Source organism: Eleutherodactylus coqui, chromosome 1 (assembly GCF_035609145.1).
Source record: "Eleutherodactylus coqui strain aEleCoq1 chromosome 1, aEleCoq1.hap1, whole genome shotgun sequence".
Lineage (NCBI taxonomy): Eukaryota > Metazoa > Chordata > Amphibia > Anura > Eleutherodactylidae > Eleutherodactylus > Eleutherodactylus coqui.
In genome coordinates, this window is record NC_089837.1 from 534,366,508 (window position 1) to 534,384,057 (window position 17,550).

The following is a 17,550-nucleotide window of genomic DNA, read 5'->3' on the forward strand; positions in this document are numbered from 1 at the left end:
CTCGGATAAAGCAAATTACTCGAGCGAGTAGTGCTTTTCCGAGTACGCTCGCTCATCTCTAATTGGGACGCATTAATGACGTTTCAATGCAATTCAATTGTGAAAAGTGCTTTGACATACGAGTTTTTTGGCTTAAGAGCTCCATCCCGGAAAGGATTAAACTTGTATGTCCAGGCACCACTGTATATATGTGTAGATAAAGCCTGAGGAAGAACCCTGCGTAGGTTGGAAAGCTCGTTGGAACATCATTGTTAGCCATTACAAGGTCTCATATCTATAAGATTACTTGGTTTCTCTTGCTGGGAACAATCACATAAAAGGACGGAGACCGTGTGATAAATTGCATTTAAAACAATAACAGAACAGGATGAGGGGTGGAGAAGTCCTTAATTAGTTCACAGATGTCCAAGTTTTCTGGCCTCTAAATGGATGTTCCTCCAGAGCCTTGGTGCCCTCAGGCTTTCTGGGCGCGGTCTCTTAGATGTTACAACCCTCCATAAAGCCTGACAGATATTGAGGCCTACATGCAGAGTATCAAAAAACTCTTCTGTCCTTCTGGGATCTGAAGTCACCGTTGAGTATAATAATACCCATGTTCTGTTCTGTGTCTTTGACTACAAAAATGCCGACCCACTCAGTCTTCCTTTCTTTAATTGCATGGTGATGAGATCTCATCCTTGCTTTAAGTTTTTGTCCTGTTGTTCCAGCATAAAGGCCCCTATAGGACATTGAGTTCACAGAACCAACTACACTGATAAAGAATTTTAAGGTGCTGGCTCAACCTCCAAATAACCCAAATATTAATCTTATTGAGCCCCTGGGTGCTGGAAAAAGACAGGACATGGGAGCAGATAGAACGTAGCAGTGGAGAACGACACATGGAGTCTGGTGGGAGAAGAAACTGGACTAGTCCAAAGGGAAGAGTCTTCAGGAGAGAATGAGGCCTCCAGGAGGTCGGTGTGATTTGTGGAAAATCCTCGCTGATTTGATGCCACTTACCTGGCCACTGTTGACTGCAGCATGCTGAGCAGAACACCTGAAGATCACCATGGTCAGGTATCGTACCAGCGAGGGCATGGTCTCCAGGGATGATGGGATTCCTGGTGGAGGGTCAGACGTGTGAGAAGAGTCAGTGCAGGAAAATTTATCATTAACCATCTACCAGATATATGAAACTGACCTGCTGGTGTTTCCACCCTCTACTAACCGACTTCATCCTGACATCTTCCTCTCAGTGTTCGGCGCCACCATAACTCCCAGCACGCCCACTGCCTTGGGGTTATATCCGACTCTGATCTCTCCTTTACCCCCTACATCCAATCTCTAGCCCGAACACGTCAGCTGCACCTCAAGAACATCGCAAGAAGCTGCCCCTTTCTCACCACGGATGAGCTAAAAACGCTCACTGTTGCCCTCATCTGGCTGGAATATTACAACTCGTGACTGATCCACCCACCGCACCAGACTCTACCCCCTCCAATCCATCCTGAATGCAGCAGCCAGGCTCATCCTTCCATCCAGCCGCTACTCGGACACCTCTGCCCTGTGCCAGTCACTGCACTGGCTGCCCGTCAAACACAGAATACAATTCACACTCACCACCCTCATCCGTAAAGCTCTCCACAGCACCGTGCTGCCCTACATTGTATCCCGCATCCACAGCACCGTGCTGCCCTACATTGTATCCTGCATCCACAGCACCACGCCGCCCTACATTGTATCCCTCATCCACAGCACCGCGCCGCCCTACATTGTATCCCTCATCCACAGCACCGCGCCACCCTACATTGTATCCCTCATCCACAGCTCCGTGCCGCCCTACATTGTATCCCTCATCCACAGCACCGCGCCACCCTACATTGTATCCCTCATCCACAGCACCGCGCCACCCTACATTGTATCCCTCATCCACAGCACCGTGCTGCCCTACATTGAATCCCTCATCCACAGCACCGCGCCGCCCTACATTGTATCCCTCATCCACAACAACGCACCGCCCTACATTGTATCCCTCATCCACAGCACCGCACCACCCTACATTGTATCCCTCATCCACAGCACTGCCCTGCCCTACATTGTATCCCTCCTCCACAGCACCGCGCCACCCTACATTGTATCCCGCATCCACAGCACCGCGCCGCCCTACATTGTATCCCTCATCCACAGCACCGCGCCGCCCTACATTGTATCCCTCATCCACAGCACCGCGCTGCCCTACATTGTATCCCTCATCCACAGCACCGCGCCGCCCTACATTGTATCCCTCATCCACAGCACCGCGCTGCCCTACATTGTATCCCTCATCCACAGCACCGCGCCACCCTATGTTGTATCCCTCTGTCCCACCATCCTGGGCAGTCTTCTGCTTGTCCATGATGACTCCTTTTTGCCCCCACATCGTCCTGCACCCAGCATGGTTCTTTCATCACGCTCGGTGCTGCTGGCAGACAGTGCTGTTAGCCACGCTGGGCTCTGCCACCCGGCGCCTTCTATTTGCGGTAGGCAGCTCAAAAGATGTAATCGTATCGCTTGTGTTCATATAGAAGGTGTCGTCTAGAAGGTGGATGGAAGGCACCGCAGGGCAGGTAAGTAAGCTTATTATTTTAATATGATGGACATTATAGCTATATACTACTACAGGGGGCAGTATGGCTCTATGCTACTATGGAGTGGGGGGCAGTATGGCTCTATTCTACTATGGGGGGGCAGTATGGCTCTATGCTACTACAGGGGGCAGTATGGCTCTATGCTACTATGAGGGGGCAGTATGGCTATATACTACTACGGGGGGGGGGCAATATGGCTTTATGCTACTACAGGGTGGCAGTATGGCTCTATGCTACTACAGAGGGGCAGTATGGCTCCATGCTACAATGGGGGGGGGGGGCAGTATGGCTATATACTACTACAGGGGGGCAGTATGGCTCTATGCTACTACAGAGGGGCAGTATGGCTCCATGCTACAATGGGGGGGGGGCAGTATGGCTATATACTACTACAGAGGGGCAGTATGGCTCCATGCTACAATGGGGGGCCAGTATGGCTATATACTACTACAGGGGGGCAGTATGCCTATATACTACTACAAGATGGAAGTATGGTTCGATGCTACTACAGAGGGGCAGTATGGGAATTTATTTTTCTCAGGCACAGTATGGCTATGTATTCCTATGGGGGACATTATGGCTATTTATTACCACAGGGGAAATTATGACTCCTGCCTCCTGTCCAGTTCCCCTTCTTCCGATTCTTGCCCCATATAGTGAATGGCTGGGAGCGCTGCTCGGAAGGACTTCTGCTACTTGGTTCTTAACGGGGAGTCCAAGAGGTTGGACCCCCACCAATAATAAACACCCAGCAATATGAAATAACAATATAAGATGGAAATCTGTTGGCGCACGCTCAGAGAAGAGTGAAATGTCAGAAGTGCTCCAGTAAATGACCTGATCTAACAGCAGAATTGTGATCGCAGCTCTGGATGTAGATTTGTCTTGTAACGGAGCCGCTCTGCCCGTGTTGGTGACATTATGACGGTCATACCTGATGATTCATTACTTAGGAATCCCTTCTCATAGATGTCAGCCACCCAGGCCTGCAGTTCTGGATCGGTCCGCACCGACTCGTCACTCTTATAATAATGCTGCACCATGTTGGAGACAAACCTGTAGGGCAAAGGAGATGGAAGATTAGATTGTGGGGTCATCTATAGTCTAGGGTCTTCTCTGACTTCTTCCACAATCATCATAGATAGAATTCCTCCATTGATCCCGCACCCTGCAGAGTTCTGCCAGCGGGAGCATCAAGTACAGAAACCTGCTGAATAGTAAGTAATGTCCAGGAGACATCACTAGTGTTACCAGCTGCAGCCAGCAGGAGGCAGTATTACCGGACCAGACCATGCAGATGATGTGAGGAGCAGAGGAGGGGGAGGAGTCAGCTAGTAATGGACTCTGAGCACCATGTGGCCACTATGATGTGCTGTATATTTGGGCACTGTGGGACCTTATTTGAACCCCCTTTGGCACTTTGCATCCACTTTCGGTCTATTTAGGCAAAGCTTGGCACTTTGGGCAGTATATGGCACTATCTAAGCAGAAAAGTACAAAGGTTTGATCCAGCACCAATGTTTTTTATATAAAAAAAAAATCACTTCTTTATTGGGTACATATTAGAGATGAGCGAGCACCAAAATGCTCGAGTGCTCCTTACTCGAGTCGAACTTTCAGTGATGCTCGAGAGTTCGTTTCGAGTAACGAACCCCATTGAAGTCAATGGGCGACTCGAGCATTTTTGTATATGACTGGTGCTCCGCTAAGGTTTTCATATGTGAAAATCTTAGCAAATCACCAAAGTCATGTAAAAAAACACAGAAATGCAGGGCAGGGCTGCATTTCGGGCTCCGAGGTCTCACTATTAAGCCACAATAGTGGCAAGAGTGAAACCCCCCCCCCCCCCCTTCCCGTCAGCATAACGATCGTTCTCCTCTTCCACAGCTGTAACAGCTGTGGCAGAGAAGAACGATATTAGCCCATTGACTTCAATACAGCCGGCTCCATTGAAAGCAATGGGCTGCCAGCGAGCGCGGGATGAATTTTCGGGAAGGGCTTAAAAATATAAGCCCTTACCTGAACAAGAAAGATTTTAGTGTAAAAAAGAATAAAAATGCAGGCACTCTCTTCAATGGAGCTGCTGCTGCTGCTGGCGACTCCATTGAAGACAATGGTCCGCTGGCACACCTGAATTCTTTTTCAGGGAAGGGCTTTACATATAAGCCATTCCCTGGAAATGAATTAAAAGTGATTTAAAAAACAAAAAAAATAGATACTCACCTCCCTTCAGCTGCCGGGGCACAGCCGACGTCTTCCCTGCTGTCCCCTGCACTGTGGTGCTGAACTGCTGTCATTCAGCTGAGAGCTGCCCTGAGCCAATCAGAGGCAGCATTCACTCACCCATTCATGAATTCATGAATGGGTGTGAGTGAGATCTGCCTCTGATTGGTCAGGCTGTGACCAATTAGAGGCAGCTCATTCAGCAGGCGGGGATTTTAAATCCCCGGCTGCTGAATACTACAGAGAGCAGTTCAGGAGAACTGCCAGCTGGCCGCAGCTGAACTCCGTCTGCCGGCACCAGGTGAGTATATATATATTTTTTATTTTTACACATTTCTGGATGAATTGCAGGGAAGGGCTTATATATTTAAGCCCTTCCCGAAAATTCATTGTGCGATTGCCGGCAGCCCATTGCTTTCAATGGAGCCAGCTGTATTGCCGGCTCCATTGAATTCAATGGGCTATCATCGTTCTGCCGGGGCAAGGGGAGTATATATTTTTTTACTTTTTACACATTTTAGGATGATTTTCAGGTAAGGGCTTATATTTTTAAGCCCTTCTCGAAAATTCATCCCGCGCTAGCCGGCAGCCCATTGCTTTCAATGGAGCCGGCTTTATTGCCGGCTCCATTGAATTCAATGGTCAGTGCTCGTTTAATCGAGACGAGCACCGCGTGGTGTTCGTCTCGAGTAACGAGCATCTCAAGCACCCTAATACTCGAACGAGCAACAAGCTCGGACGAGTATGCTCGCTCATCTCTAGTACATATTTTAAAAATTCCCATGCGCACCGGCATTAAAAGACAAGCTGCCGCGTTTTGGCTGTTACACAGCCTTAATCATAGCATCATACTATCTAGGCAGGGTTTAACTCTGCATGGGCCAAGTATGGCACTGTTAATACTGTTAGATTTCATCTATTAATACAGGTGATCCATGGTGTATCTATATATGGCATGCAGTTAATGGGTCCTATATAGAGTGGAGGGAGGATGTTTTGGGTGCGTACAGGAAATGGGAGGCAGTAAGGACAGCAGACAGAACACATGTGACTGCAGGTGTTGGAATGGCCTAATCAGAGTACCAGATCCACTGTAGTGTAAAGGTCCATTTAGACACAACAATTATTGCTCAAAAGTCACTCAAAACCCGTCTTTCGAGCGATAATCATTGGGTCTAAATATGCCCATCTTTCACTGTTTGGCCGAACAATGGTTTTCAGTTCTGCTTGAAAACCGTCCTTCAGCAGAACAGCTGATAAGCAGGACCGAATGCTGTGTTTGCTGCCCATGGTGTGTAAATGGGCCTTAAGGGGGACAGTTTATAGCTGTTTAATGATAGTATGATATTGTTTTCTTTGTAATGGTACTTCTCTTTAAGAGGGGGCGGGAATGGAGGAAGAGAGCTGAGCAGAAAGTTGAGACAGGAACCAGTTGAGAAAAGTGCCTTGTGCAGGACTGAGGTTGAAGCAGGAGTCTCTACTGCTATGTTGCTGATGTAGTGCTAAAGACATTTTTCGCCAGGAGAAGCCTGCAGAGAGGACCCTCCTTTCTGGTGACACTGAACCTGAACCAGCGGGCCTGGAAGCCAGTCATCCAGACAAGGAGTGAAGACCGGTTTATTGCTGGTCCTCGTCCCCTGGGCCAGGACTCTGATTAACAACCGTTCATACGGACTCTTTATTGACAGCGTGAGAAACCCCGGATCACCGGGTCGCAAGTTACCATTTTCCTGTTTTGCAGCTAATAAAAAGTTGTTTGTTCAGCCATGGAGACTCCTGTGCCTGTCAGACCGACATCAACCGGGAAAACCAGGAAAGGCCCGAATCTGCTGCCTGCGTTCCCTTACAATAGAAGTGACTATCACTGTACCGTCTCAAAACAGAGCACTGATCATGAGAGCCGGAGCCGACCGGGTGCCAGAGCGGCAGTGCTCAAGGACAAGCAGGGAGTGACTGCATTACTATAAGGTAACAGAAAGCCCCGTCCACAGAAAAGGGCACCTGGTGTACAGAGAGACTGCATGTAAAAGGTGAAGGGTTACAGAGTATTGCTGGGACCTCTGACTCATAAACTGAGGACTGTTGTATTGTGTACTGTTAACTCTAAGAGACTGATATAAACACTTATAGAGACTGTTAGGGATTCTGCTTTCTGCCAGTATTAAGACTATAGAGACTGTTCCCAGATACATGCAGTGAGTAGAGGAGAGTGGTTGCAGACCCCAGTGAGTAGAGGACAGCAGTTGAAGACCCTAGAGAGCAGTGGAGTGCATCTAGAGACCCCAATAAGTAGAAAAGAGTGGCTGCAGACCCCAGCGGGCCGAGTAGAGTGGCTGCAGACCCCAGTGAGCCGAGGAGAGTGGCTGCAGACCCCAGGGAGCCGAGGAGAGTGGCCGCAGACCCCAGGGAGCCGAGGAGAGTGGCCGCAGACCCCAGCGAGCCGAGGAGAGTGGCCGCAGACCCCAGCGAGCCGAGGAGAGTGGCCGCAGACCCCAGCGAGCCGAGGAGAGTGGCCGCAGACCCCAGCGAGCCGAGGAGAGTGGCCGCAGACCCCAGCGAGCCGAGGAGAGTGGCCGCAGACCCCAGCGAGCCGAGGAGAGTGGCCGCAGACCCCAGCGAGCCGAGGAGAGTGGCCGCAGACCCCAGCGAGCAGAGGAGAGGGGCGGCAGACCCCAGCGAGCAGAGAAGAGGGGCGGCAGACCCCAGCGAGCAGAGGAGAGGGGCGGCAGACCCCAGCGAGCAGAGGAGAGGGGCGGCAGACCCCAGCGAGCAGAGGAGAGGGGCGGCAGACCCCAGCGAGCAGAGGAGAGGGGCGGCAGACCCCAGCGAGCAGAGGAGAGGGGCGGCAGACCCCAGCGAGCAGAGGAGAGGGGCGGCAGACCCCAGCGAGCAGAGGAGAGGGGCGGCAGACCCCAGCGAGCAGAGGAGAGGGGCGGCAGACCCCAGCGAGCAGAGGAGAGGGGCGGCAGACCCCAGCGAGCAGAGGAGAGGGGCGGCAGACCCCAGCGAGCAGAGGAGAGGGGCGGCAGACCCCAGCGAGCAGAGGAGAGGGGCGGCAGACCCCAGCGAGCAGAGGAGAGGGGCGGCAGACCCCAGCGAGCAGAGGAGAGGGGCGGCAGACCCCAGCGAGCAGAGGAGAGGGGCGGCAGACCCCAGCGAGCAGAGGAGAGGGGCGGCAGACCCCAGCGAGCAGAGGAGAGGGGCAGCAGACCACAGGGAGCAGAGGAGAGGGGCGGCAGACCCCAGCGAGCAGAGGAGAGGGGCGGCAGACCACAGGGAGCAGAGGAGAGGGGTGGCAGACCCCAGGGAGCAGAGGAGAGGGGCGGCAGACCACATTGAGTAGAATAGAGCAGTTTCAGCCCTTAGAAAGCAGTGGAGAGCATCTGAGACCCCAGAGAGCGGCTGCAGACCACAGAGGGGAGGAGAGTGTCTGAAGACTCTAGTAAACAGAGGAAAGTTGCTAAAGAGTAGGAAATCCTAAGAAGCTTTCACAAACAAGTGTCAGATAGATCTGTATCTTCGGTTGCCACTGATGATCACAGGCTTCAATGCACTTCTGCAGTGTCTACGTTGCGTACACAATGTGTAGTAGTATAGAAACTAGAAGAAATGGGTCAGAGACCACACTGTGATCATTAGCGGCGGCCACTGTGCTGAAGAAAGAAGATCCATCTGGCACCAAGGAAATCCACGCTGGACCCAGAGAGGTAAGAAATATTCCTTTACCCTCCATGGCCGCGGGCACAAATGGATACCACTGCGGGAGTCAGCAGTGGTATCCATGCTTGCAAGTGGACATGAGACCTAACACTTTGAAATCCAGTGTTGCGATTTCCCTGCATAGCTCTGATGTCGGGGCAAGGTCTGACATGTGTTTCTAATGCTGTGCAGAACAGCAATCCGACACCAGAGCTCTCTCCTGCATAGTGTAATATACATCTGCAGAACAGTCTCCAACATAAGAAAGCTGTAATGCATAGTGCTCGAAACATATGCAATGCACATTGAATGCAGTTATAGGACGCCTCTGTATGGCACTGTAATGCAGATCTATCTATCGAGAAATTAGGAATTAATAGTCTTATCTAGAGATGAGCGAGCCCCAAAATGCTCGGGTGCTCGTTGCTCGAGTCAAACTTTCTGCGATGCTTGAGAGTTCGTTTCGAGTAACGAACCCCATTGAAGTCAATGGGCGACTCGAGCATTTTTGTATATGACTGGTGCTCCGTTTAGGTTTTCACTTGTGAAAATCTGGAAATCTACGAAAGTGAAGAAAACGCCACAGAAACTGATAGGGCAGGGGAGGGGCAGCATGCAAGGCTGTATCTCAAGTTCCCCGGTCTCACTATTAAGCCACAATAGCGGTAAGAGTGCCCCCCCCCCCACACACACAATTTTTACTTCAGCCAAACCCTCATTAGCAAGGCATACCTTAGCTAAGCACCACACTACCTCCAACCAAGCACAATCACTGCCTGCGGGACACACCGCTGCCTCTTCTCCTGGCTTTCATGCTGCCCAACCCCCCCTACCGCACGACCCAGCATCCACAGCGCACACCAAAGTGCCCCTGCGCAGCCTTCAGCTGCCCTCATGCCACACCACCCTCATGTCTATTTCCAAGTGCATCTGCCATGAGGAGGAACCGGAGGCACACATTGCAGAGGGTTGGCAGGGCCAGGTAGCGACCATCTGTAAAAGGGGGGGGGGGCGACAGCCCACAATGCTGTAGAGAATCAATGAGAAATTGATGATCGATCTTCATTCCAATCCTGTGCCACCTCCGTCAGGAGCTGCAAACGTGGGCATGAGTTATATAGCTATGGGGAATCCATGTGCCACACAGTTTTCATTCTGTCTAGGTGTCACATAGCTCAATCGACACCGCAAGGGTAAAGCCATCAGCACTCTGCACCCTACCCAAGTGAGTAAGTGTCTTTGTGCCAGACAGGTCAAACACCGCTATGGGAAGTCTGTGTGCACCCACAGCGTAGGTGAGCAGAAGGAAGCAAATTAAGTAGTAAACATGAAGAAATTACAGTGCCCAAACATGGCAGACTAACACAGCGCCGAGTACATAGGCCTCGGCCAACAGCTTCAGCAATCGTAGGCATGAAGCGGACTTCGATGCTAGTTCATCTGCGACAGGCTAATTAATTCAGTTACATTTTCTTTCACTGCTCCAATGACTGGATTAGCCAGCAAAAATTCCACAGGCCCAACCTGGCATACTTGCAGTTCCCCCGGGACATAGGCCTCGGCCAACAGCTTCAGCAATCGTAGGCATGAAGCGGACTTTGATGCTAGCACAGCATTGAACGTCTCATTAATGCAGTAACGCTCCTCTTCTTTTGCCCAAACCAGTGTACCAGATAACTGTGGTAACACGACAGCAAATGCATGATGCCCAGTGCTGATCCCCTGACCCCAAGCAGGAGGAGGAGGTGGCATTACAAGGCCAAAAAATCAAGACCAGGACCCACTGTAGCCTGTGTGGGAAGGATGTGAGCGGGCCCTTGGTCAGGCTCGGTCCCAGCAAACACACTGTGGTACCCAAGGTGCCGCGAGCTGACATAGCAATGGGCAATCCGGGTCCCCTGACACTATTCATTCTGTGTTGGTGTCGGATAGCTCAATCGACACCGCAAGGAGAAAGCCATCTGCACTCTGCACCCTACCCAAGTCAATCAGTGACTTTGTGCCCGACAGGTAAAACATCGCGATGGGAAGTCTTTGTGCACCCACAGCATAGGTGAGCAGAAGGAACCCAAAAAAAGTAATAAACATGAAGAAATTACTGTGCCCAAACATGGCAGACTTTCACTCTGCCGAGGACATAGGCCTCTGCACACACCCTCAGCAAACGCAGGCATAGAGCGGACTCCGATGCTAGTACAGCTGTGAATGTCTCATTAAGCCAGTAACGCTCCTCTTCAGTGGCCCAAACAAGTTTCACAGATAACTGTGGTAACACGAGAGAAAATACATATTGGCCTTGGCCCACAATTCATGCCCTAGTTAGTGAGTGTTTTGGGGCCTGATAGGTAAAACACCACGATGGGAAGTCTGTGTGCACCCATAGTATAAACAGACCCCTGTAACATTCCAGTAGAAAAGCTGTAAGCAGACCCCAGTAACATTTCGGTAGCAGGAGTAAAGGCAGACCCCAGTAGTACCATTTCTGTACAAGTATAGGCCGACCCCTGTAACATTTATGGAGCAACAGTAGAGGCAGACCCCTGTAACATTTACGTGGCAGAAGTATAGGCAGACCCCTGTAACATTTAAGTGGCAGCAGTATAGGCAGACCCCTGTAACATTCTTGTAGCAGAAGTATAGGCAGGCCCCTGTAACATTCTTGTAGCAGAAGTATAGGCAGACCCCTGTAACATTTAAGTGGCAGCAATATAGGCAGACCCCTGTAACATTCTTGTAGCAGAAGCATAGGCAGACACCTGTAACATTTAAGTGGCATCAGTAGAGACAGACCCCTGTAACATTCTTGTAGCAGCAGTATAGGCAGACCCCAGTAACATTTAAGTGGCAGCAGTAAGGCAGACCCCAGTAACATTTAAGTGGCTGCAGTATAGGCAGACCCCAGTAACATTTAAGTGGCAGCAGTAAGGCAGACCCCAGTAACATTTAAGTGGCAGCAGTATAGGCAGACCCCAGTAACATTCTTGTAGCAGCAATATAGGCAGACCCCTGTAACATTTACGTGGCAGAAGTATAGGCAGACCCCTGTAACATTTACGTGGCAGAAGTATAGGCAGACCCCTGTAACATTCTTGTAGCAGCAGTATAGGCAGACCCCAGTAACATTTAAGTGGCAGCAGTATAGGCAGACCCCAGTAATATTTAAGTGGCAGCAGTAAGGCAGACCCCAGTAACATTTAAGTGGCAGCAGTAAGGCAGACCCCTGTAACATTTACGTGGCAGAAGTATAGGCAGACCGCTGTAACATTTACGTGGCAGAAGTATAGGCAGACCCCTGTAACATTTACATGGCAGCAGTATAGGCAGACCCCTGTAACATTCTTGTAGCAGTATAGGCAGACCCCAGTAACATTCTTGTAGCAGTATAGGCAGACCCCTGTAACATTTACATGGCAGCAGTATAGGCAGACCCCTGTAACATTTCTGTAGCAGCAGTATAGGCAGACCCCTGTAACATTCTTGTAGCAGCAGTATAGGCAGACCCCTGTAACATTCTTGTAGCAGCAGTATAGGCAGACCCCTGTAACATTCTTGTAGCAGCAGTATAGGCAGACCCCTGTAACATTCTTGTAGCAGCAGTATAGGCAGACCCCTGTAACATTCTTGTAGCAGCAGTATAGGCAGACCCCTGTAACATTCTTGTAGCAGCAGTATAGGCAGACCCCTGTAACATTCTTGTAGCAGCAGTATAGGCAGACCCCTGTAACATTCTTGTAGCAGCAGTATAGGCAGACCCCTGTAACATTCTTGTAGCAGAAGTATAGGCAGGCAGACCCCAGTAAAAATTCTGTAGTAATAGTATAGGCCAACGTCTGAAACATTGGTGTACCATGAGCATAGGCGAAGGCCGGAAAAATTAGTTGGATAAGAGTGTAGGCGTGGGCCCCAAAAATAAGTGTACCAAGAGTACAAGTGTACCTCTGAAAAATTTATCAACCGAGAGGGCAGGTGAAACCCATAAATATTTTTTGAAAGATGCAGCTCACTGTTGCTTAATTTGTAACAGAGCCTGGAAGCAGCCCTGTGAAAAAATTGGTTCATGTTTAAGTATCAATACTTTTAAAGCTTTGAAAAATTGTAAAAACATTGGTAGATGTAGATGAGCCTTTTGCGCCGCAGAAAAATTGGCCGTTCAGCGCGATGACATGTTGTTTCTGGAGGAGGAGTAGCAGGAGGAGGAGTAATGTCAAAGACAAATTGACAAAGCTAAATGCCCCGTTTTTCTGGTGATAGAGAAGAGTACTTTTATCTGCGGTTGCAGCGAAAATAATCTTTTGGTTCCTCTGCTCTCCGCTGGTGGATAAGAGAAGTCTGGGGAAATCCAGGCTTTGTTCATCTTTATGAGTGTAAGCATGTCGGCACTGGCAGTTGACAGGCGGGTATGCTTGTCCGTGATGATACCCCCAGCTGCATTAAACACCCTCTCTGACAATACGCTAGCAGCAGGGCAAGCCAGCATCTCCAGGGCATACAGCGCAAGTTCGAACCCCTTGTCCAGCTTTGACACCCAATATTTGTATGGAGCAGAGGCATCACAGAGGACGGTGGTACGATCAGCTACATACTCCCTCACCATCTTTTTACAGTGCTCCCTCCGACTCAGCCTTGACAGGGGAGTGGTGACACAGTCTTCCTGGGACCCATAAAGCTGGAAAAGGCCTTGGAGAGTGTTCCCCTGCCTGCGCTGAACATGCTGCCTGATCTCCGTGCCTCCCCTGCTACTTGGCCCTCGAAACTGCGCCTTCTGCCACTAGCGCTGTCAGATGGGAAGTTTAGCATTACTTTGTCCACCAGGGCCCTGTGGTATTGCATCACACTCGTACCCCTTTCCTCTTCGGGAATGAGAGTGGAAATGTTCTCCTTGTACCGTGCGTCGAGAAGGGTGTACACCCAGTAATCTGTGTTGGCCAGAATGCGTCTATCGCGAGGGTCATGGGAAAGGCAGCCTAACATGAAATCAGCCATGTGTGCCAGGGTGCCAGTACGCAAGACATGGCTGTCCTCACTAGGAAGATGGCTTTCAGGCTCCTCCTTCTCCTCCTCCACAGGCCATACACGCTGAACAGATGAGAGGCAAGCAGCACGGGAACCCTCTGCAATGTACCCAGTTGTCTCTTCCCCCTCCTCCTCCTCCTCCTCCACGCACTGAGATATAGACATGAGGGTGGTCTGGCTATCAAGCGACATACTGTCATCCCCCGTCTTCTGTTCCAACCACAAAGCGTTGGTCTTTATGCCTTGCAGCAAACTCCTCAGCAGGCATAGCAGTGGGATGGATACGCTAATGATTGCAGCGTCGCTGCTCACCATCTGGGTAGACTCCTCAAAGTTTCCAAGGATGGCATGTCTGCCATCCAAGCCCACTTCACGGTAAAGAATTGGGGAGGCTGAGTACCACTACGCCGCCCATGTTGGAGTTGGTATTCCACTATTGCTCTACGCTGCTCATAGAACCTGGCCAACATGCGCAGCGTAGAATTTCACCATGTGGGCACGTCGCACAGCAGTCGCTGCTCTAGCACATGAAACCGATGTTGCAGGGTCCTCAGGGTGGCAGCGTCCATGGTGGACTTGCGGAAATGTGCGCAGACACGGCGCACCTTGCCAAGCAGGTCAGACAAGTGCGGGTAGTTTTTCAGAAACCGCTGAATCACCAAATTGAAGATGTGGGCCAGGCATGGCACATGTGTGAGGCTGCCAAGCTGCAGAGCCGCCACCAGGTTACGGCCGTTGTCACACACGACCATGCCAGGTTGGAGGCTCAGCGGCGAAAGCCAGAGGTCGGTCTGCTCTGTCAGACCCTGGAACAGTACGGGGGCCGCGTGCCTCGTCACCTAGGCTGAGTAGCTTCAGCACGGCCTGCTGACGCTTGCCCACCGCTGTGCTGCCGCGCCACACTGACTGCTGGAGTCATGCTGCTCACATTTCTTAATTGGTTGCGTAGGAGGAGGAGGAGGAGGAGGAGGGTTTAGAGGAGGTGGCATAGACCACCGCAGTTACCAGAACCAAGGAAGGACTCGCTATTCTGGGTGTGGGTAGGGCGTGAGCGGTCTCAGGCTCTGACTCGGTCCCAGCCTCCATCAAATTCACCCAATGTGCCATCAGGGAGATATAGTGGCCCTGCCTGCCATTACTTGTCCACGTGTCCAGGGTTAAGTGGACCTTCCCAGTAACCGCGTTGGTGAGGGCACGATTAATGTTGCGGGAGACTTGCTGGTGTAGGGCTGGGACGGCACACTGGGAAACATAGTGGCGACTGGGGACAGAGTAGCGTGGGACCGCCACCGCCATCATGTTTTTGAAAGCCTCCGTTTCCACAAGCCTGTATGGCAGCATCTCCAGGATGATCAATTTGGCAATGTGCACGTTTAAAGCTTGAGCATGTGGGTGCGTGGCTGGGTATTTGCGGTTTTGCTCTAACGCTTGGGCTAGCGACAGCTGGACGCTACGCTGAGAGACATTGCTGGATGGGGTCGAGGACAGCAGAGGTGAGGGTGTGGGTGCAGGCCGGGAGGCGCTCGTGCCTGTGTCCTGAGAGGGGGGTTGGATCTGAGTGGCAGGTTGGGGCACAGGGGGAGAGGCAGTGGTGCGACCCGGAGGTGGTGAACAGCCTTCGTCCCACCTTGTGGGGTGCTTAGCTATCATATGCCTGTGCATGCTGGTGGTGGTGAGGCTGGTAGTGGTGGCTCCCCAGCTGATCTTGGCGCGACACAGGCTGCACACCACAGTTCGTCGGTTGTCCACGCTCTCACTAAAAAACATCCACACCTTTGAACACCTAGGCCTCTGCACGGTGGCTTGGCGCAAGGGGGTGCTTTGGGATTCTTCGCTCTGGCCCTGCCTCTACCCCTGGCCACCCCACTGCCTCTTCCAACCTGTCCTGCTGCTGCACTTGCCTCCCCCTCTGAAGACCTGTCCTCAGTTGGCTTAGCAAACCAGGTGGGGTCAGTCACCCCATCGTCCAGCGGCTTTTCCTCTGAATCCTCTGTGCTCTCCTCCCTCGGACTTAATGCCCTTACTACTACCTCACTGATAGACAACTGTGTCTCATCATCATCATTCTCCTCACCCACTGAAAGCTCTTGAGACAGTTGCCGGAAGTCCCCAGCCTCATCACCCGGACCCCGGGAACTTTCCAAAGGTTGGGCATCGGTCACAACAAACTCCTCAGGTGAGAGAGGAACCAGTTTTACTCAATCAAGGCAGGGGCCCGAGAACAGTTCCTGGGAGTCTGTCTGCTCATCAGAATGTGGCATTTTCATGGAGTGAGGAGGCTGGGAGGAAGGGGGAGCAGCAGCCAGAGGATTCAGAGTTGCAGCAGTGGACGGCGCAGAAGACTGGGTGGTTGATACATTGCTGGATGCATTTTCTGCCATCCACGACAGGACCTGCTCACACTGCTCTATTTGTTATAAAGGTCTACCACTTGGACCCATAAATTGTGATATGAAGCTGGGGACCCCATAAACTTGCCTCTCTCCTAATCGCGCAGCAGTCGGCTGCGATTCACCTGGACCAGGAACTTGGCCTGTACCCACACCCTCACTTGGACCTCCGCGTTCTCGCCCGCGTCCACATCCTCTAGCCCTACCCCTACCCCTCAGCATGGTGGATTACGAATAGAACAGACACAGAGCGGTGTAAATAATTATAGAATTATTGGCGTACACTTTCAGGCTGAGAGCGGTATTGTAACGCTAACTCCAGGCAGAAACAAAGAATACGGAAGGCTGCAAACAGGCCTAGCTGTGCAATACTGATGCACCAAAACTCCCACCAGACAACCTGTAAATTTCAAACGGTCAGCCCTAAGAAGGAGCTTTTATTTTAAATTTTATTGAAAAAGAATACAGGCTATATAGCGTGTATATGACTTTCCCTCTATCAGTGACTGTGGCCGTACACTGTGCCTGAAGTTCACGGCAGACACAGACCGGTGTTAAAAATTATGGAATTATTGGCGTACAGTTGAAGCCTAATAGCGGTAATGTAACGCAAACTGCAGGCAGAAAAAAATTATAAGGAAAGCTGCAAAAAGGTCTGGCTCTGCAATAGTGACGCACTACAACTCCCACCAGACAATCTGTAAAATGCAGACGGTCAGAGGTAGCCCTAAGAAGGACCGTTGGGGTTCTTGTAGACAGGATCCTACACTACCACTGTCCCTATCTCAGCACCACTTTCCCTATACTCTGTATTACAGACTGCACACTTAGAATGCTATAGCTGTAATAGCCTGAACAGCCCGAGATGAAAAAAAAAAATTTGGGGTGCAAACCTGCTCCCAGCAGCCACAACAGTAATGCACACGGTCAGATGTGGCCCTAAGAAGGACCGTTGGGGTTATTGAAGACAGGAACCAACACCACCACTTTCCCTATAACAGCAGCAGCACCCTCCCTAATCTCTGCCAGCGTGTGTCTGAGGCGAGCCGCGGGCGGGACCACTTTAAGTACTCTGCGGTCACTTGATCTCACCAGCCACTCACTGCAGGGGGTGGGATAGGGCTGGCACGTCACAGGAGGAAGTGGTAATTCCTTCACTGCATTTCTATTGGCCAGAAAATAGCGCTAAACATGCAGGGAAGGAAATGGAATTGACTCGAGTACCGTGTGGGGCTCGTCTCGAGTAACGAGCATTTCGAGTACCCTAATGCTCGAACGAGCATCAAGCTCAGACAAATATGCTCGCTCATCTCTAGTCTTATCATATAAATATATGCAACACCAATACACATATTTGCAGGATTATTACAGATGACCTTCCTGATGTGAAACACTCATAACTCATGTTCAATTTTAAAAATATTACTAATAAAGTCGTCATTTGAGTTCATTTTTATATGTTTCTGTTAAGTAATTCCAACGAATCTACAACGCACTTTCCCACAAAAAATAAGACCTGGAGAGTGTGCGGGTGGCAGGGAAATTGGATTGGAAAGGGTTAACAGTGAAGAAGGAAGATAAACTGATAAGGTGAAAACCCAGCAGATGAATGTAAACAC

At 50.8% G+C, this 17,550-nt stretch overlaps 1 protein-coding gene across 1 annotated transcript in view; it reads right to left on the bottom strand.

Moving 5' to 3' along the window:
* The window catches only part of LOC136591789 (polyunsaturated fatty acid lipoxygenase ALOX15B-like), a 116,146-nt gene that overhangs the window by 7,594 nt on the left and 91,002 nt on the right, over positions 1–17,550 (bottom strand). The window contains exons 12-13 of the mRNA XM_066588551.1: positions 3,541–3,662; positions 1,000–1,100 (exon numbers count right to left, since the gene is read on the bottom strand). Coding sequence (XP_066444648.1) covers positions 1,000–1,100; positions 3,541–3,662 — 223 coding nt within the window. The remainder of the gene's footprint in view (positions 1–999; positions 1,101–3,540; positions 3,663–17,550) is intronic.